The 21656-nt window shown below is 41.3% G+C and overlaps 1 protein-coding gene across 1 annotated transcript; it reads right to left on the reverse strand.

The window, feature by feature from the left end:
* Positions 1-28: 28 nt before the first annotated feature.
* On the reverse strand, positions 29-14269 carry LOC142374483 (uncharacterized). Its single transcript, XM_075458208.1, has 4 exons — positions 13983-14269; positions 3365-3498; positions 577-947; positions 29-61 (listed from the first exon to the last, which is right to left on the reverse strand). The coding sequence occupies exons 1-4, from the start codon at positions 14183-14185 to the stop codon at positions 29-31; spliced, it is 741 nt and encodes a 246-aa protein (XP_075314323.1). The 5' UTR covers positions 14186-14269.
* Positions 14270-21656: the final 7387 nt, after the last annotated feature.

Below are 21656 nucleotides of genomic sequence, written 5' to 3' on the forward strand. Positions count from 1 at the left end.
TTGACCTAACGTCAAAGCTAACAATGAGCTACATACTGTAGAAGGAAACCACCTTCAGACTCTGTCAGGGGTGACAGTGCAGAGATAGAGTTCAGGCAAAGAGGGAAGTACAGAAAGATCAAGCGCAGCAGAGGGAGTAGGGAAGTGAAAGGTAGTTGCAACACGTTCCTCCGGTGCTTTTCCAGCATTTTGTTGACCCCAAGTTCATTGCCCCTTGCTGTGCACGTTTTTACATTACATTGCATTACATTACGGTCATTCTGCAGACGCTTTTATCCAAAGCGATTTACAATAAGTGTGTTCCACATCGGTAGGCAAAAGAACTTCAGGTCACAAGAAATCATAAGTGCATTTCCTTCCAAAACCAAACAGCTAAGAGCATAACTAGTGCTAGAGTAAGTGCAGTAAGTTAGGTACCGAGACACATGGGAAAACAGTTTAGGAAACAAAGACAATTTAGGACAGAAAAAGGAAAAGTACAATACTTTTTAGTTTCCCACCCTTTTAACCACTCTTCAGTTTGTAAATATGAAGCTCCTCCTCCTGCCCGTGAAGCTCCTCCTCCTCCTCCTTTACGTGAAGCTCCTCCTGCCTGTGAAGCTCCTCCTCCTCCTCCATTACATGAAGCTCCTCCTCCTTTACGTGAAGCTCCTCCTGCCTGTGAAGCTCCTCCTCCTCCTCCATTACATGAAGCTTCTCCTCCTTTACGTGAAGCTCCTCCTCCTTTACATGAAGCTCCTCCTGCCTGTGAAGCTCCCCCTCCTCCTCCTTTACGTGAAGCTCCTCCTGCCTGTGAAGCTCCTCCTCCTTTACGTGAAGCTCTTCCTGCCTGTGAAGCTCCTCCTCCTCCTCCTTTACATGAAGCTCCTCCTCTTCCTCCTCCTCCTCCTCCTCCTCCATTACATGAAGCTCCTCCTCCTGCCCGTGAAGCTCCTCCTCCTGGATGTCTGCAGGGATCAGTGGAAAACACACGAACATCAGCAACAACGTAAAGACTGAAGTCAGAATATGCAAACCGTGGGACGCCTTCCACCAGCCCACAGAGGTGAGACCATGGATGACACGACTAGGGCTGAGCAATTTTATCGATACTGCGATATATGTCGATATTTCGTTTCCCGATAAAGTATCGATTTTTAAAAATATTTTTTTTCAAAGCAAACTTTATTGAAAAGTCAGACGTTACAATGAGTGAAAACACAGAACATTAAGGTAATACGGTCCCTGAGAAAAGTCTTGTCGCTTAGGTACAAGTTGACCTTAAGTGCCCCTCAAATATATGTCTAATCAATTTTTTTTTTACAAAAAATGGCTAATTTCAATCCCAACAGCTTTTGAAATAATGTTTTGGAGCCAAATGAAACTGCTGAAAAGCATTCTAACGTTTACAGCTTGGTAAAGGCACTGAGTCAGTTTTTGCAAAGACAAAAGTCTTGTCACCTTGTCATATGATGTCCCCAATCCTATATTACAGCCACACCTGTGATCAATAATTGATGAATCAATTAGTGGGTGTGTATAAAAAGAACCCCAGCACACCAGACCTTCACATCAACTGCAACTTGACCTCTGACAACATGCCTAAGATTCACCCTGAGACCAAAGCGTTGATTATCAAGAGGCTGAAGACCAGATCCACTGCTGAGGTGGCTGACACCTTCAATGTGTCTCAGCGTCAAGTACAAAGAATAAGAAAAAGATTTGAAAAGACTGGAGATGTTTTTGACAAGTCCAGGTCCGGCAGACCCCGCAAGACAACTGCTCGGGAGGACCGTTTGTTGGTTCAAAAATCCAAGGCCAGCCCCTTTTCCACTGCAGCAGAGCTCCACCAGGCCTGGTCACCTCAAGTCCCAGTGTCAACCAGAACAGTTTGTAGAATTCTGTCTCGAAATGGCCTCCATGGTCGAGTCAGTGTCCAGAAACCAGCACTAAACAAAAGGCAATTAAAAAAACGGATGGACGCTGGAAAAGTGGCAGAAGGTGGATTTCTCAGATGAATCTTCGGTTGAATTACATCACAGCCGCCGCAAATATTGCAGGAGACCTACTGGTGCCCGCATGGATCCAAGATTCACCCAGAAAACAGTTAAGTTTGGTGGCGGAAAAATCATGGTCTGGGGTTACATCCAGTATGGGGGTGTGCGAGAGATTTGCAGGGTGGAAGGCAACATCAATAGCCTAAAATATCAAGAAGTACTAGCTACCTCTTACATTCCCAACCATAAAAGGGGTCAAATTTTGCAGCAGGATGGTGCTCCATCGCATACTTCCATCTCTACATCAAAGTTCCTCAAGGCGAAGAAGATCAAGGTGCTCCAAGACTGGCTAGCCCAGTCACCAGACATGAACATTATTGAGCATGTCTGGGGTAGAATGAAAGAAGAAGCATGTAAGACTGCATTCTTTGCTATTCCTGATGACTTCATCAATAAATTGTATGAATCCTTGTCGAACCGCATGGACGCAGTCCTTCAAGCTCATAGAAGTCATACAAGATATTGAATATGGATCTCACAGCACCACTACTTAATTCACTGATGTTATGCAACATATTTTTGTATTTGAAGTAAATTATTTGTTCAATTTTCACATTACTATCTGTAGGCGACAAAACTTTTGTCTTGTCAAAATCTGACCTTTCTGTGTTCATTAAATGATCAATCTTTCTTCAGTGAAGTAAATTTATTTTAGTATATTAAACATTATTTGGGAGGGTTTTAGCTTTCATATGAGCCATTTCTAAAACCAATGGATTAATTAAAAGTCAGGTTATAAGCTGTTGTTTCTACAAAATGGATAAGTGACAAGACTTTTGTCAGGGACTGTACAATACAATGCCAGGGGGTCACATTACACAAAACAGTGATAAATTAGTTCATTAAAAAAAAAGTACTTAATGTTATAAAGTGCACAGCTCTCACGTTTGTGACATGTTCGTTTGTTTCTGTTTGTCTGGCGGTGTTGTTCTTCCGGTTCAAAGGTCGGACCACCGGTCCAATCAGAGACGATTCATGTCAAATCACACTGTCCCTTTTTCCCCCAGAAAATGATGTAAATGTTGGCTGAATATCGTGTATCGTATCGTTGGCTGAATATCGTGTATCATATCGAATCGTATCGTTGGCTGAATATCGTGTATCGTATCGTTGGCTGAATATCGTGTATCGTATCGAATCGTATCGTTGGCTGAATATCGTGTATCGTATCGAATTGTTGGCTGAATATCGTGTATCGTATCGTATGATTAGTGTATCGCTGCAGCCCTAGACACGAGCGGTCAGAGCATGAAGGAAGTTTCTGTTTCATTGTTTTTACACCATCTCACCATGAGGTGCAGGATGAGTTAACCTTTTGTGCCACTTACCGGCTGTTGGCACCAGCTCTGACGTGACCGAGTCGAGCCTGCCGGGGTCCTCGGGTGGGAGGTTCCTCCTCTCAGAGCACCTTTCTCCAGACATCAGGGCGCATTCGCCGGTTCTCTCCCGCAGCTGGCTGAGACTGAAATCACACACGAATAACACTTAATATCCAGCAGAAGTTTGCTTCTGTAACATCCTCTCATTCAACAAGACGTCAGATGATGTGAGCGTGAAAACGGGACGAAGGTCAGCAGCTCCTTTTGTTGCCGGTTGTGGACTCACGCCATGAAGCGCTGCCCCGCAGCACAAACCCGGAACCAGAACTCATCAACGGACAGATACCGCCCTGAAAATCCAGCAGCTTCCCTGAAGGTCACGTTGTTAAATCCTCTGCTGACCGCCAGGAAACGCTGAGGAACCTTTGGGACGTCTCAGGGAACATTTGACTAATGCTCTCTGTAGGCATCCAAGCTTTGGAGGTGCTTCATCAAACGTTCCCAGAACATTTAGTTTGTTTTTTAAACCTCTGAGACAGCAGATGTTTAACAGTCAGCGTGAAAACAAATGCTGTGTTGCTCACAGGCTTTTATTTTGTAAAAGTCTGTTGCTCACAGGCTTTTATTTTGTAAAAGTCTGTTGCTCACAGGCTTTTATTCTGTAAAAGTCTGCTGCTGTCTGCTGTGGAACAGGAAAAGAAAGTAATCGGCGGATCCACCAAACATGGAGAAGGGAACGGAACTTTTACTCCAGACGGAAGTTTGTTCGAGTTTGTTTGTACTTTGTTCGAGTAAACAAAGTAAAAGACGACATTAGTTGTTGTAATCATTAAAGAAATAGCATTGTTAGCATCGTCGCTAAATAAATAATCAAAGTACTACTGGCCACTTTAGCTGCTTCTCAACCAACGGCAGAGTCAATCTCCAGGGTCAGAACTAGGATTCTTTAACTTCCACTTCTCCTCTGCATCACATTCACACAGTTACAGCAAACACCACCAAGCATGGAGGAATAAAATAAAGATAAACTAGCAGCTAACATCACCGCTACAGGTGTGAAGCTAACAGAGCTAACCGACGCTACTTCCTGTTTTACTGGTTTCAACATAAAAGCACGTATTTCAAAATAAATTTAAAAAAAAACTCCTGCATTTACAGCCGAGTTGAATTGTCTTCTCAGCGTAGTAGTTCCAGTCTAAAATATCACTTAAAGGCAAAACACACAACTGATAGCAGCAAGTCATTCAAGGAAACAGACAGTGGAGCGAGGCTTCTACATAAAAACTACAGAAAGATGCTGATGTTAAAAGTGTGTTTGCACAACAAATGTTATGGCACTTTCATTCATATGGCAGCACATTTAAAATAAAGCTAAATGCTAAAAGCTATACACTACTTTTGGATTCATTTTTGGATTGGCCCTAGTAAAGAGCAATAACTAAAATAACATTAATAAAAATGGTGGAACTATCATCCAGCTCAGTGTCAATCACAACAGACCAAATAAAACATGAAAGTTTTGGTGCATAAATCTGGTATTTTTCTTAATGAAAACAACAGATTTTACATCACCTGTTCAGTAGAAAACAGGCAAACTGGACGTCAGACTGGAAACATTCGTCCCTCCTCAGTAACAGACAGACGGTGTTGCCAAGGGCGTCAGTTTGGTTTTAGAAGTGGTGGGGACAAAAAACGTAATGCATTCTATGCCCCCCACGGACCACCCACCATCCAGCACATTAAAAAGTAACGCATTCTAGATCTATTCCAGCGTCATGTTTAATAAGCTGCCCTTTTTTTGATGAACGCATACAGAGTTTATAAAATATATCCTTTAATTTCATGTTTCCATATCATTATGATATGATTCCAAATGATGTATTTATTCATGAATTAATTACTGTTAATTAATTACGCTACTGTACTGTTTGTAAGAAAGAACAGTGAAAATGATCTGAACAACAGAAAAAAGGGGAAAAGTGCAACTGCAGTTGTTAGTCCGGACAGACTATCAAAACAAACACAGACTTCGGCCAACGGGCCCTGTAACTGAGCAGAAACCTGTAGTCTGTGGGGCTCCTCATTCCTCCTCATCGAGCCTCTCACTACCACCTTTCCATCAACTACATTTGACACTGAGCATATACAGAATGTTATTTTCAGGAGTTGCTAAAAAAAAAACAAGCAAATAACTAGCTTAACGTTTCCTCGGCTAACCTAATACTAAAATGCTAACGCTGCACACGGAGACTTCATAGCCACCATGGCAAATTATATTCATAATATTATAGTCTACACATGACAAATATTTAACACACATTTCACACACAGACAATATTTCAGATGATTTCTATGGATCGTATATGGTTTGCTTATCATTACAAAACATGAATGTGGAAGGCTATTGAGTAGCCTACTGATAAAAATAAAACGTTAGACAATTTACCTTGATAACTGTGTATATACTCCTCCACAAATAACTTGTACCCTTTCCTCAGCCTGGACTGTGGTGTTGGTGAGTGTGACTCCACGATCCTGTGTATATCCTCAAAAGTTATCCTTGGAAGAACCACCAGCGAAGTTGTGAAGAAATGCTGCATTTTTGTTTGTGTAGAAGTAGCTCTAAATGAGTTTCACCGGGAAAGCGGTTCACCTGGGGGTCCGTTTCACAAAGCAGGTTCAACAAACTCTGAGTCTGTTCCTGATCTCTGAGTTGATCTACTCTGAGATAGAAAATTCTGAGTTTTCGGTTCCAGAAACGCTGATTTGAGTGAGTTTAATCAACTCTGAGTAGGACCTTGAGTTTAGCGCGTGCACCACAACTTTAAAAAGCCAGCATCAATGGAGCCCCGATTCGACGAGTCACCATGGCAACGGGGAAGAGGAGGGGCTACGTTTTTCACCAACCTCGAATTGGAAATCTCAATGCGCTCATACGGCGAGTTTCAATACGTTTTTAGAAATAAGTGCAACACCGCTGCAGCAGCAAAAGTGTAAGTTTAAATGTAGTCCTTTGCAATCACAATAATATTACAGGGAAACTGCTTGAATGGTAGCCCATTCATTTATTTCATTTAGTTGCAATCCCGCAGGGGAGAAGCGCACTGCAGCAGTTCAAAGGCTGATTCATACTCGGCGCAAACGCGCAACTGTTCTGGCTCGAGAACCATTAATGACGTCATCGAAAGCGCCAGCCCCTTCACAGTTCCTTCAGCTCATAAGCGCAGTTTGCGCCGAGTATGCGTCACATTTGCAGTTCTCTCCAGACCAGCGAGCGTCACTGTTGAGGAAACAAGCTGAAAAGCATAGGAAGAAAGCATACACAATGCCACGTGTGGTGTCACGTCAGCAGAGGCTGGCACATCTATGCGGAATGAATTTACTCTGGGTGTAGAACTGTATATGTATCTCAGAGCTAAGCGGCTGCGGCAAAAACAGAAGAGAAGGTGGAATGTTCGTCCTTTGCAACAAGACGAACTTTGTCAAACGTTGTCCCAGTGTAACTTCATAGACGTGTCGTACAGATGTTTGTAGAGGCGCATCCTCTCGGTCACCGTGGTCTCTGCAGTGTTCATTTTTTCTTTTTCTTGGTCAGCTGTTTCCGGTGGAGCGCGCGTGAAGTCAGAAAAAAAGTTGTGTGCGCGCCCTCGCGCCGCGCGAGGATTTTCTAGCTTGCGAAGGGGGGCGTGGCGGAATTTTGGGACACGTGACCGTTTGCGCCATTTGCGACCAGCTAGTATGAGCGAGGTCGCGCCGAGTAAAGGCGGTAGCATGGTTGCCGCGTCTGTCACGGCGGTGGTGGACCGTGACGTCAAAATGACGTTTCAGGCCTGGCGCTTCCCTTGAAAAGACGGCGCAGCGCGGTGTCGTGCACCAGTCGATTTTTGTAACTTGGCGGCGCCGAGAACAACGAACCGGATGGACCGATGTGAGACCGGCTCAGTGAGGAGGTGCGTTTGTACAGCAGCTGTACGAAACTGCAGTGAAACAGCACAGGGAGCACGTAAACTCCCCAAACTGGTGCACAGAGATGGGCAGAACTTTGGGGAAAGAGGGAGAGTTCTGTAAGAATGTGTGGAAGAAGCTACGGGACAGATAGGTGAAGGCAAAGAAGAGGGCAGAGACTCTGATGATGCCGGGGGCTTCAAACCTTCACCTCCATTAACTGAATTAAAAAATTAAAATGATCCGAAAACTGCAGCAGCATCATTAATTACAGTGTTCCTGCTCTTGACAGCGGCATTGTTTTCTTCTCCACTTTCGTGGTTGTAGAGTAGAGGTAACCGTCAGGTAGCAGCGCCACCTCTGTGACGGAGAAAACTGCAACGACTGGCGCATCGACTTGCGCCACTATATAGGGTCCTATGGCGGGCACGAACTCGTGACGTCATCAACACCGCTCGCGCGAGCAGACGCAGCAACCATGCTAGAGCCTTAAGAATCAGCCTTAAGATGAAATATAAAAACATTGTTCAAACAGGTGAGACCTCGGCATGGAGGTACCTCATTCTGATCATGTTTTACACTGTAAAATAAATATTAAGTGGATATTTGACTGTGCAGTTATTGTATCCCCAACATAATGCTGTTTTCACACACATAAATGTCTTCTCATCTATATCATGTTCTGTTAAATAATTAAGCCTATTTAACACAGATTTCTACTGAGCCAACAGAAAGAAGGCAGATGCCTGTAAAACGGGTGGTGCCCAGCACCGCCACCTCTAACGGGAGGCCAGTGGCTGAGGGAATCCCTGGGGGAGTCCACCCCCAAGAAACGAGTGCCTTTATAAAATATAATAGGCCTATATAATTTTTTTTAAGCCTATTCATACAAATATTTATTTGTCTTTTATGTCTTTTTTTTCTTTTGTCCCAACACATTCTGATGGTGCCGCTCAAAAAGATAATTGTCTGTAAATGCAAAAACATCTATGATAACCATCTCCTGATGAATATTTATTTCTCTGCGCAGTAATGCTGCACCTTCATCCACGGGATCGTTGTCAGAAGGACATGTTGATGGAAACAGTCGCTTCCTGCTGTGCCTGATGGACTTCTAGAAGTAGAAGAACTCGCTCTGCTGACTGAATGAATGAGGAAATCAAATGGCTGAAAGAGGGCGGAGACAGAGAGAAACTCAAGGTTTCTTGAATAAAAGTTTCCCTCATTTCAGGGTTAATAAACTCAGAGTTTTCACTAAACCTGCTTCGTGAAACGGACCTCTGGTGTGACGTCATTGGAATGCACCGACTCCGCTGTCATTTTACAACTTCATGTTTCTACAGTGGCTCACAGTCGGCAAATCAAACGACTAAATACCAAATTGGGGTTTTCACATGTTCGTGCTCGGCTATCGCATGATTTAGACTCGACGATTTCGGTTGAGAATGTGGGGATTTTTTTTCGGTCGCATCAGAGCACATTTTTAAAAGTCGTGGGGACAAAATTCAAATCATAAATAGTGGGGAGGACATGTCCCCACCGTCCCCCCGTAATCGACGCCTATGCGTGTAAAACAAAAGAAAGCGAAGAGCTTTCAGCTTCATGTGCTGTAGTAATGCAGCAGAGCTCCTGTCCTTTCCGACCTCAATTCTGTTCCCCCATGAAACTCAGAGGAGCCTAACTGCCGTTCTGTACCAAGCTGCCATATCCACACGTCGAGAGCACGCGCTATATATCTTAACGATCGCGTTCTGTTTTCTTATATCACGCGTGGTATAAGGACACCCGTAAAAAGCGCCCCTTACGGGACGCGCTGTATAATGCTTGAGCACGCGTGCTGAAATACACCACGCGTCCTCTAGATGGCCAGTGCCACTGAGTTAGTTACTTATTGTAAATCGCTTTGGATAAAAGCGTCTGCAGAATGACCGTAATGTAATGCAATGTAATGTAAAAACGTGCACAGCAAGGGGCAATGAACTTGGGGTCAACAAAAAGCTGGAAAAGCACCGGAGGAACGTGTTGCAACTACCTTGCACTTCCCTACTCCCTCTGCTGCGCTTGATCTTTCTGTACTTCCCTCTTTGCCTGAACTCTATCTCTGCACCGTCACCCCTGACAGAGTCTGAAGGTGGTTTCCTTCTACAGTATGTAGCTCATTGTTAGCTTTGACGTTAGGTCAAAAAGAGAGGTCACCTTAGAGAGGCAGAGTCTCACAAATAAAGACTGGCTTAGAAATCTGCAGAAAACTGTGGAGCAATTTTAGAAAAATGTCCCTTTGATAATTCCATCATCAGGAGATAACTTCATACAGATTCAGAGAATCTTGAGGCGGAACCAGAATATTCTTAGAAATTTCCCTGCTCAGCAAAAACAAATCCCGTAAAACATGTGATGTGGAAGAATGTTCTGTTGGTGTGCAGTTTGCTCTTCTTCATTTGGTTTAAGATGTTAAAGTTCTTAGAAAATTAAAAGAGGAAGAGGAGTGGAAGAAGCTCAGCGTTATTTAAGGACCGTAACATAGGCGGCCTGAAGTTGAACAAAGCTCCAGCTGAAGCTGAGACGTCTGGGCAACACGACTCTTCAAGGCCAGCACTAACAGGGAAGAAAGAAAGTAAGTGTGACTTAATATAACAATATTAAAATCAGGGTAACCGGGTTGGACTGCACCAGACTGCGTTATATCCCAGACTCTGAAGGCTGGTTCAGTAAAGACCTCGCTCATCTTGAACATGCTTCATTTTTTTTATTTCTGTTCTTGATATGAAATGAGAAACACAGCATGCTGAATGGTAATCATCAAACTCGTGCAATCGGATGTTTTCCTTTCTGTAGGAGACATGGCTTCAGGGGTGATGGAAGTGGCTGCGCTGGGTCGACCTTTTACCGTTGGGATGCTCTACGATGCTCGGAAGGATCAACTTATCCCAGGTAAGATGAGGTTTATAATCATGGTAGGCCTACAATATATTACATTTACTCCTACAAGACACATTTCTCTTTCCTTGCCAAAGTCATTTACTCCAGGCTTTACGGTAAAATCTTTTTTAAAACTAAGCGCGCCTAAAAATTATGGGGGGGCGGGGGTTGTTTTTCAATGCTTTATTTAAACAGAAATAACTATATAACAAACAAACGAATAAAGTAAACAATATAACATGACAGTTATGTAAACAAACAAACAACCAGGGGTGTTAGATGAAATCATGCAAAGATGTACATATAGAAATTGTCCTTAGAGCCTTTTTCATTAGTAGAGTCTGTTATTGATTTAAAATATAGTTCTACATCTTTAATAAAATGGGGAAAATATGGCCTTTTATTAGCAAATTTCCATTTGCACTTACAGTTACTAATCGGTGTTGCAGTTCCACCGTGTGGCCACAAGAGGGCAAAACATTTTTAGCAAAAAGAATAAGCAAGTTTATTATATAAAAAAAAAACATTTAGCATCCTTTCTGGGGAATCTGGGGAAACATTTTCCCAGCATACGGAAAAATTCCTTAAAATATGGTCATTAATAAACCTGCTAAACTCCATCCAAAACCTTCGTGTCAAAGGGGCGGAGCCAAAATAGATGCTTCACAGTTTCTGGAAGCCCATCACAGAAACTGCAATTAGTATTTATGTCTCTTTTAAATTTGACCATATAGTGCTTAGCAGGGTAAATTTTATGGAGAATTTTAAATGACACTTCCTCCACCTTCTTTACAATTAAATATTTATGGGGGAATCATCCAAACAGTTTTCCAGTGGATATTCGGGATATAATGGCTCCAATAAAATGTTAGAAATGGGCGAGAAAGGATCATTTCTTGGAACAACCTGCGTATTCTCTTATTGCTCTTCCCATTCTCCTGTGAAAAACAGATTGTTCCCACAGATGATTGGGCTGGATCAGGGACAGTGAGTGGAATAGACAGAGTATAGTTAGTGTTTTTAAACAACATTAAGGTGCCCGAGGGTATAGCACATAAAATTTAGTTTAGTATTCTATAAAATTTTAACCAAAAGTGTTCTGCTTCGTCATTTACGTCAGATTACTCATCGGTGTTGCAGTTCCTCCGTGTGGCCACAAGAGGGCAGTGAATGAACACAATACCAACAACGGAGGCTGATAAACTGTCTTAATTAAATTAAACCACTAAACCACAACTTTATCAAATAAAACTAGTTCCGATACACACCGGAAGTGTTCCGTGTCTGCATTAATGCTAACTTTATTAATCATTATTGTAGTTCCGTACTGTGACCACCAGAGGGCAGTGAATGAACATGATAACGGAGGCTGATAAACTGTTATAAGGGACACGAAAACAATCCAAAATGGCCTTAACTCAGACATAACTGTCATACAGATACAAACTGTTGACAAAATGAGGGTTAACCTTTTATTACAAGCTGGGTTACTGTTAAACTGTTTTTACTCGAGTATTCACAGTTTTGAGCGGTAACTTAGGTGACTGTCAGAGAGTAAATCGAAGCCCTCCCACACCTAACGTTATTGGCTTATTTTGCCGACTAAACCAATCAGCGCGCCCTCTGACCAGCAGTCGCCCTGAACGCTGGTTGAACAGAGCATCGCTTTGACCAGATACAGGGGCGCGGCTAGGGGTGTTTTTAGTGGTGCCAAGGCCCCACCGTGAGACAGCTCGGCACCCCCTGGCTCAGCACATTTTTAAAATATTATATAATGCAGAAAAGTTGCTCTGCCCCTGCGCAATACTTTGGTGCGACTGGCCAATCTGACAACCTTGTGTGTCTGGCAACCCTGCTTCAAAACAAGGCTTGTGACCAGTCCACTTATCAACTACATCTCTTCTGATTGGTTGGCACATTCACACGACTGCTTGCCGCTAGAGTTGTCTACGGCTTGGCATTTTGTTCTGGTTGTAAGCTGTTCCACACATAGAATTCTACATTTCCCAAAATAAATGTTGAGTTATCTTCAATATTTGTCTCAGGCTCTCTGTTATCCCTGTCGAGCCACAAAGTCTTTTGAAATGAAGAGATCAAAATTGAATGTTGTAGGGAAAACACTACTCAAAGCAAAACTAATACGGCTCCATAATTTATAAATGTATTAGTTCGCCTCAATTAGTGAGAAATAATGTGCCTCTGTGAGCACTGGGGGCTGGGCCCCCCTAAAACCAGATCCTAAAACCGCCCCTGGACAGATACGCACAGTTTTCACACCTCTCTCTCGTGCCTGCGCAGTCGAAACGTGCATTGAACAAAAACAACAACAACAACAACAACAACAACAACAACAACACTCCCTTGCATAGTCTAAAATCTGGGATATTTCAATATCAGGGAGGATCCCGGAACTTCCGGGAGACTTTTGGGATGTCTGCAATATTCGAGTAAATACGGGGCAAAGAGAGCACAAAGTTCACGGCGATACCAGAGGCAAACACCACACACCACTAAACAACTTTATTTCAAACAAACTTCAAACCAGTGTTGTATAGTAACAAAGTAAAAATATTTCACTACTGTACTTAAGTATATTTTGGAATACTTTGTACTTTCCTCGAGTTTAAATTTTTTGACATCTTTCACTTTTACTTCACTATATTTCCGGACCTAATTGCATACTTTTACACCGATACATTTTCATTGTTCGGTTTAGTTACTCGTTATAAAAAAAGAGAGAGAGAGAAAAAAGGCAGCTGTGTTGTGACCCCATGCATGTTCTGCCTGCCCAAAGACGTGGAAATTCTGTCTTACAGAAACTCCCCTTTTTTAGGTTTTACGGTAGTTTTCCTCTTCAGATGCCAGATGAGCTGCAGTTCCCTCCCAGTTCTTTGTTTCTTTTGTATAATGAGCGGTTGTGTGTGCACCTCCTACAGCTTGTGAAGTACAGTAACCGTAACAGCTTTTTTTCTTGATGTTGGCCGCATTTTCTGTACTGAGTTATTTTATTTATTTTTTAGAAAGGTTTACAAAAGGCGTTTCAAACTGGACTCCCTCTTCAGATGCCAGATGAGCTGCAGTTTTTCTTTAAATTTTGTTTCTAATGATGGCAATAACAGCAGCAGCCTCTTTTGTTTCATTTTTTTCTTAATGGTGTAATGTACGCCTCGTTTTCAGCACTGACCTTACATGAAGAAGAAAAACTTAAAGGTTCACAAAGTTTGTATTTTATGTCTAAATGTTGCCTGCACTTGGTTGTGTGTAGATTTTAAGTGTATTTGACCTTCAAAGTTTACCAAAATATAAAAAATGTCATTCAAACTGCATTTGCCTTGTTTACTTTTTACTTATACTTTTCATTACATTACTTAAGCACATCTAGTTTTACAGTAATTCTCATACTACAGTACAAGACGTTTCGGATACTTTAAGACTTTAACTCAAGTAACATTTCAGTCAGTGACTTGGACTTTTACCAAAGTCATATTTTGGAGGGGTACCTGTACTTTTACTTGAATGTCAGATTTCAGTACTTTATTTCAAACAAACTTCAAACTGCATTGAATCATTAGTGTGAGCATGTGTGAGTAATTACTCCTCGAGCAAGACCGTCTAGTTTTCCAAAGAAAAGCACTGATGGGGGGGTCTGCTGCTACCCAACCAGGCTGTTTATGTTTGCAGCTACACGGGTTCTGCTTTTGTAATGAATTACACAACCGAGCAGGAGGAAAAGCTTGTGATTTACACAGTGCCGATGCCTCACCTGTCCAGAAGAAAGCAGGCAACCTCAGCGTCCCTTTGGAAGTCTTTCTCCTTCATCAGCTCCTTCCACCTGGGAAAAGCGACCCCGATGTTTACCCTGTTTTTGTGGATGAGCCGGTCACGTTCCCTTTTCAAATCTCTTTTTCGCTCTTTTAGCGACGGGCATCCCTCCTCCTGCGGCGCGGCATAACTGTGCTCTTCCATGGCGAACTAAAGTTCAGGCCGTCCGGGCTGGTTTACACCACAGATTCTAGATAGGTAGGCTGTGTTTACACCGGAGAAAGTCTAAATGGCGTCAAAATGACGTCATTTCCGCTTCATGGCCTGGCGCGTTGGGCAAAACGCGATTCGAAGTGCTTTTTGTCCCTCTCGGCACTTCGTCGTTTTTCATAGACCGGAAGGACATGGCAGCCTCCATAGAGCTTTCCCGCCCCATGGATATGTTTTTTTTTGTTTTTTTTTGGAAGTTTTCATGAATAACAAAGCATACCGACAGTCAAAAAATAAAATAAATAATATAACATGAAATAAAATAAAATAAATAATAGCAAGAGAGAGAGAGGAGGGCCTACATTACATTAAATCAAATCAAAGCTGCACATTATTTCAAATAGCCTGTTGCTCTTTTTACTCTTCATACACTTTAAGGATTTACTGTATAAAGACCACTCATTTTTAAATGCGCTGAACACAGGACTTGTCTTTATACATTTACATTTGTGTAAGAGATATTTTCCTAAACAGATGACGACGTTGATCAAGAGTTCTATGTTTTTATCTTTGTGTAAGCACCCATATTTAATTACATTCAAGTCAAAGAGAGGAACGGCTGGAATGTATTCACATAGCCAGTCGTACACATCATTCCAAAAAGTGTTACTGTACATGCACAGGAAAAATAAGTGATCAGTGGTTTCTACAACTTCACAACAAAATATGCAATTGACAATGTCAATATTAAACCTGTGGTTGAGAAGCTCCCTTGAGGGGTATATGTCATTAAATATTTTGAAATGTAGTTCTTTTGCCTTGGGAGGGATTGGTAGATTTAAAGAGAGTGTACGCAGCTTTTTAAGAGTATGTGAGTCAATATTTTGGAGATTGTTTTTACATTGAAAAGGAAATAAGTAAGATGTGAATAGTCCACATATAACTTTGTTAGAAATATCTTTACTTATAAGGTCAACTTCACCAATTCTTAAAATACTAGGAAGGTCTGGAGTAGAAACAAAAGGTGTTGAGTTTTGGACCATTGACAGAAAAGCAGGAGGGAGACATTTCATGATCTTGTTGTATTGTTGTCGTTTGCATTGAAAGTTGTGTTTTAAACAGAAATTTTCAAAAGGTAAGATATTTCCGTGTTCATCTAGCAGGTGTGTTGTTGACCAGATGCCCCTCTCCAACCATTCGCCAAGGAATATGGATTTGTTTCTGTGAAGGATATATCTACAATTCCAAATGGGTGTGTTGTGTGGTGTAAAGTTGTGTTTGTACAGAAGATTCCAGTACAGGAGGACTTGAGAATGAAAAGAGGATAGTTTCACAGGCAACTTATTTGGGATGAAATCACAACGCAAGAGAAAATGAATACCACCAAGTTTTCTAAAGATTTCTCTAGGGACACAAAACCAAAAACTGTTGTTATTAACAAGGAATGATTTTAGCCATTTGATTTTTAAAGAGCCATTTCTGCAATCAAAATCAATAGCTTGTAACCCACCATCTTCATAATTTTTCACCATGGATGACTTTCTTAAATAGTGGACTTTCCTTCTCCACATGTAGTCAAAGTTTAATTTATTTATGGCTTTAATCATTTTATTAGGAAAGGACAGAGAGCTAGCAGGATAAATACATCTGGAAATACTTTCCATTTTGGTTATGTAGATGTGACCATAGAGGGATAAGTCCCTATTTAACCACCTATCCAATCTAGATTTGCATTCATCTAATTTAGAGCATAGGTTTAGCGATTCACTGAGCTTCACATCATTTGTAATGTGTACTCCAAGATATTTAACAGAGGACTTAATGGGAATGCTGTCAGCAGACGAGTGGGAGGAGTTGTGTATAGCTAGAAGTTCACATTTATTAAGGTTAAGTTGTAACCCTGAGGCATTTGAGAACTCTTTTATGTACTCTATGGTTTTTGGGACTTGTTCATGGTCTCTCAGGAACAACGTGGTGTCATCGGCTAGCTGACTTATTTGAAGTTTAGTATTGAAAACAGTCATGTGCTGAATTTCTGAATTTTTAATTAAAATAGAAAGCATTTCAGCAGCAATTAGGAATAAATAAGGTGAGATGGGGCACCCTTGTTTTATGCCTCTTTTGATGTTAAAACGAGGGGAAGTACCGTTTGAAAGAGAGACAGAACTGTTGGTGTCATGGTAGATGCATTTGATTATGTTCCTAAAAAATGTTCCAAACCCACAGCGCTTTAGAGCCTGAAAAATAAATGAATGTTCAAGAGTGTCAAATGCTTTATATAAGTCAAGGAAGAGAATAAAACCGTCATCCTGTATAAAGTCATTAGATTCTATTAAGTCTAATATCAAACGTACATTATTATGTATAGATCTGCCTCTCATAAACCCAGATTGTGTTTCGCTTATTATTTGAGGAAGACCGTTTTTTAATCTATTTGAGAAGATGTGTGTTAGTAGTTTATAGTCATTGTTAAGGAGAGTAATTGGTCGCCAATTTTCAAGACTTTTTTCATCTTTACCAGGTTTGGGAATAAGTACTATTACACCTTGTTTCATGGTGTGTGGCAGTGACAAGTTAGTTATAATTTCGTTCAAAGTATGGAATAAAACGTCCTTAATATCCGCCCAGAAATGTTTGTAAAAATTGGCTGTGAGGCCGTCTTGACCAGGTGAACGATCTGGTATTAAACATTGCATAGCTTTATCTAACTCCTCATGTGAGAGAGGTGCATCACAAGTTAGTTTGAAATCTTCAGACATCTGTGGGATGTGTTCTTTAATTTTGTCAAAAAGATGTCAGCTGCCTCTGGTGAGAAGTTGCTCGAGTATGATAAGTTGTAAAAAGTGAAAACCTCGTTTGCTATAGTTTTGGGGTCAGAACATTCAGTGCCATTTATTAGTAAAGTTTCTAAGTTATTTTTCTCCTGTCGCACCTTTTCTAGTCTACACAAATAAGCAGAATTTCTCTCACCTTCCTCTATCCATTTGGCTCTTGACCTAATATAAGCGCCTTTGGCTTTTTTGGTATAGACGTTGTCTAGTTTAGTTTGTAAGTTAAGTAGTTTCCTTTTGTCTGAATAAGACATAGTGGGCTTGTTGCAGCATATATAAATTTCCCTTAATAATTCATTTTCCTCAAGTTGAGCAGATTGCTTTAATAGTTTGCTAAAGGATATAGAAAAGTTTCTGACTTTGTATTTAATATATTCCCATTTTGAAGTGAAGGATGACAGACTTTCACCCTCAGAGATGGCTCTGATAATGCTCTTTATCCCTATGCAGAAAACATCAGAATTCAAAAGATTGGCATTGAATTTCCAGTAACCTCTATTGCGTTTAACAGAATTGGAAGGTTTAAGTAGTAAACTTAAGAGACAGTGGTCTGATAAAGGAGAAGCGGAAACTGAACAGTCGCTGATAAGTTCTTTGAAACAGTCAAAGACGAGCCAGAAGTCAATCCTGGAGCCATCTGGCTTAAACCAAGAGAATTCTTTTTGATCTTGATTTAAGGAACGCCAAGGATCTATCAAATTGTGAAGGTTACAGAAATGACACAGATGAGGATTATAGTGGTGGTTAACAAACTTACTGGGGCAGCGGTCTAACCATTCATCATGAACCATATTAAAGTCACCCCCCAGTATAACGTTGTCTGTAGGGTAAATAAGTTTCATTTCTGTGATGATATTGCTGATTTCAGAGAGTAATTCCTTATTTTGGCTTAAGTTGTTGTGACCATAGATGTTTCCCAGAATAATAAAGGAGTGTTCAATTGAAAAAACACAAAGAATCCAATGTCCATCAGAGTCTTTTCTGGTGGTGAGAATTTTCCCAGGGAAGTTGTGCAGAAGAATAGCAGTACCAGCAGAGCGATTGGTACCGTGACCAAAAATGATTTTGTCGCCCCATTGGTTAGACCAAAACTTTTCATCAGTTTCTATGGAGTGAGTCTCCTGCAGTAAAACAACGTTTGGCTTCTTATGTTTGCAAAAAAGAAAGACAGCTTTTCTTTTGCTACTGTCTCTTAGGCCCCTTGCATTAAAAGAAATTAAATTAAAATCTTCTTTGAAAGAAACCATTAGACAGTAACAATAAGGTAGAAAAATAAACCTTTGAACTTGGAAGTAAACCTCAGGGAGTCACAGGAATAAACTTTTCCTGTAGGTAACTTGGCAAAAACGATTCCCCTTTAAGTGATTGATTCAAAACATGTCCCTCGATACTTTACCGAATTATGTGTCCTCAATGGCAACCCCGTCGATGTAGCCCACCGACCCTTTGTAATAACCTTGCTGACCAGCCTCTCTTGCCGCCTTGATCAGTGGCCACACAGCCTCTCTCGCCTTCTTGTCCTCCGGCAGAAGGTGTTCAGCGAATTTGATGTTGAGCTTCGAGCACACCTCCGAGCCCTTTGAGAGGCGCCACAGCTCATCTCGGAAGTGTCGCATGGTGAACTGTATGATGATCTGCCGGTGTTTGCCCTTTTCCTTTTGGCCTAAGCGATGCACGGAGTCGATGGCAAAGTTGATCTTTTCTGCCCAGTGTGGGGCGATCTGTGCGATGACATGGGAAACCCGTTCCCGTGTGTTTTCGCTATCCTTTTCCTTGAGCCCGCGGAGCTTTAGGTTCCATCGTCGTTTGTAACGCGCTAATTCCACCACCTTGTCTCGGAGGTCAGCGTTTTCTTTTTCCAAATTAGCAACTTTTTCTTTAACAGCAGCATTTTCCGATTTGCACATTTCGATTTCGTTGGCATTGAATTCGACACTTTTGGTTACCTCGGCTATGGTTGTGGTGTTTTCTTTTACTTGCAACTTCATGTCATGTAGCATAGCTGAGAGGTTGTTTATAGCTGTTAGAATGGTGGCATTGGTTACTCACGCAGTTTCATTTTCTTCGCGTCAGTTTGGGTTTTTGTGGGCGTCTCGGGCAAAGGACGGGAATTCTTTGCAGCCGAAGTCTCCATGTCTTCCACAGGTGTCACGTTGTCGCAGTAATCATGCAGGGCCAGAGCAGCAGCAGCAGCAGTTGTTGATTTGGTCTTCTCAGAGTCTTTGTCCATGGCCAGCTTTACAGTAGAATAAAAATATAAACTCGGACAATCCTTTAACAGGGCGAATGTTAAATTTACACATCAAGAGGGACTTGATTTCCAAAAGTTTGGGGAATGAACCGCGAAGAGCACTAGGTGGAGCGTGCACTCAGTTCGCCATCTTGCCGGTCGCCCCATAGATATGTATTGAATGGCTTGATGTCCCGTCCACGTTGCTGGGCAACGGAGTGGAACGTCCGCAGATGGCCGCCATCTTACCACAGGCAGCTCTCTCGTTGTGTTGATGGTGAAACATTCAAATATTCAAGACATAACTTGCTTAATTCTCAAACATTTAGGTTATTATAAACATCAAAGTAGTAAGCTATTTATCACAATACAAACGAAGTCCATATTTATTTTTTTAAATAAAAACGTAAATATTTCACGTTTATTTGCCCCATGACTCAACTTTATTTACCCCTTGGGATGACTCCCTCAGGGAAATTCAAGTCCCCAGTAGCTGTTGATTTGAGCTAATAAATGACTTAATATATTACGCAGTGTCCCCGAGAAAGTAGTCGTTTAGATCCCCAACGTGTTGAAAACCTGACAAAATACCGGCTATTTACAATTTTGTTCCCACGAATTCGGCGCTACTAAAGCTAGCCGCAGTGAGCTAACGCACTTCCTGTTATTTTCACAAAATAAAATACCCGTTGCCTTTTATCATAGGGAAAGCCATTAGGATACAGTTGGTGCTTTTGTTTTGAAAACAGGAAGTGAACCTACCCTCGTTGTAGCTAGCTTGAAACTGCCGTTTTGACAGGAAATGACGATCGGCGACGTCACGTTACGTTGCATCTTGGGTAGTTTGAGTATGAGTAGTAACCTCATGATGCATACCCAACATTTTGGAGAATCTAGTATGCATCCGGGAGCTTAAAAAAAGTTAAAGTTAGTATGAGTAGTGGGAGTAGTAGGAGAAGTAGGCGGTTTCGAACACAGCCTTTATAAAATAAAATCAGTTCCGGTACACATCAGAAGTGACCTATGTCTGTTTTAATGCTAATTATTGTAGTTCCACCCAGTGGCCACAAGAGGGCAGTAAATGAACATGATAACGGAGGCTGATAAACTGTTCTAAGGGACACGAAAATATTCCAAAATTGCTTTTAACTGTTCAGTAAAAAATATATACATATAATTTTATGTCATATCTTCAGTCCTGCTGATTGAAATCATGTAATGTTGCTGATTTTGTTCACCTTCTAGCTGTAGCAGCAAGAACAAAGTCAGCATAGTCATCACCATCAATAACCTGTGAAAAAATGTAATAACCAAGTTTTTAAAACGTAAGGATTTTTACGTTTTTCTTGACTGCTGTTGATATTTTAATCATTAAATTACCCGATTGGCGCCACAGTTGCTGTTACACCCTGTAACCGCTTTAATGGTTAGTTAGTTATAATCAGACATAACTGTCATATGGATACAAACTGTTGACAAAATGAGCGTTAACCTTTTAATACAAGCTGGGTTACTGTTCAACACATTTCTGATAGAACTTCTCGCTCAGAATGAACAAATGTTTTGTTCATTAAATTACAATATTCGAGTAAATACGGGGCAAAGAGAGCACAAAGTTCACGGCGATACCAGAGGCAAACACTGTACACCACTAAACATTTTTATCAAATAAAACCAGTTCCGGTACACACCGGAAGTGTTCCGTATCTGCATTAATGCTAACTTCATTAATTATTATTGTAGTTCCGCACTGTGACCACCAGAGGGCAGTGAATGAACACGATACCAATAACGGCTAATAAACTGTCGTTACTGACACAGAAAGTCCCAGACTATGTTTAACAGTTCATTTAAAGAATACAATAAATAAAAAAGTAAACACACATCTGCAGGGAATTGTATCTGCTAATTCTTCACTGCTGCTGGTTTACATTATTTAATGTTACTGGATTTGTTTACTGTGACAGTGAGAGGAAAGTTAGCATAGTTAGCACAGTTCTGCCCGTCAGTGTCGTACAGTAAGACGCTCCACACCTACTTGTTCATTTATTACAAATCCCTCAGGATGGGCCATCATCAGGAAGTAATAATAATAAGTAATTGTTCTCCAAGGAAAGACTGGATGCACATTTATCTCATTTGACTTCATCTCCACAGATCGCACCAGCGAGCAAATTCTGATTTATAAATAAATGTCTCATTTGGAGCAGTGATTCAGTACAAGGCCTGTGGCAGATATCTGGTTTTTATGACTTCTCTGGTGCACATTAATGTTCAGCTGTGCTCCAGAAGGCATTCTGCCCTCTTTTGAGTAGATAATGAAAGTCATGGTTAGTCCAGTTAGTGTTGTATTCAGGGCAAGAAAAACATGGAGTTATAGACAAACGGGAGGATTTCCTGATCC

The sequence above is a fragment of the Odontesthes bonariensis genome, chromosome 23 (assembly GCF_027942865.1).
Source record: "Odontesthes bonariensis isolate fOdoBon6 chromosome 23, fOdoBon6.hap1, whole genome shotgun sequence".
NCBI classification, from domain to species: domain Eukaryota; kingdom Metazoa; phylum Chordata; class Actinopteri; order Atheriniformes; family Atherinopsidae; genus Odontesthes; species Odontesthes bonariensis.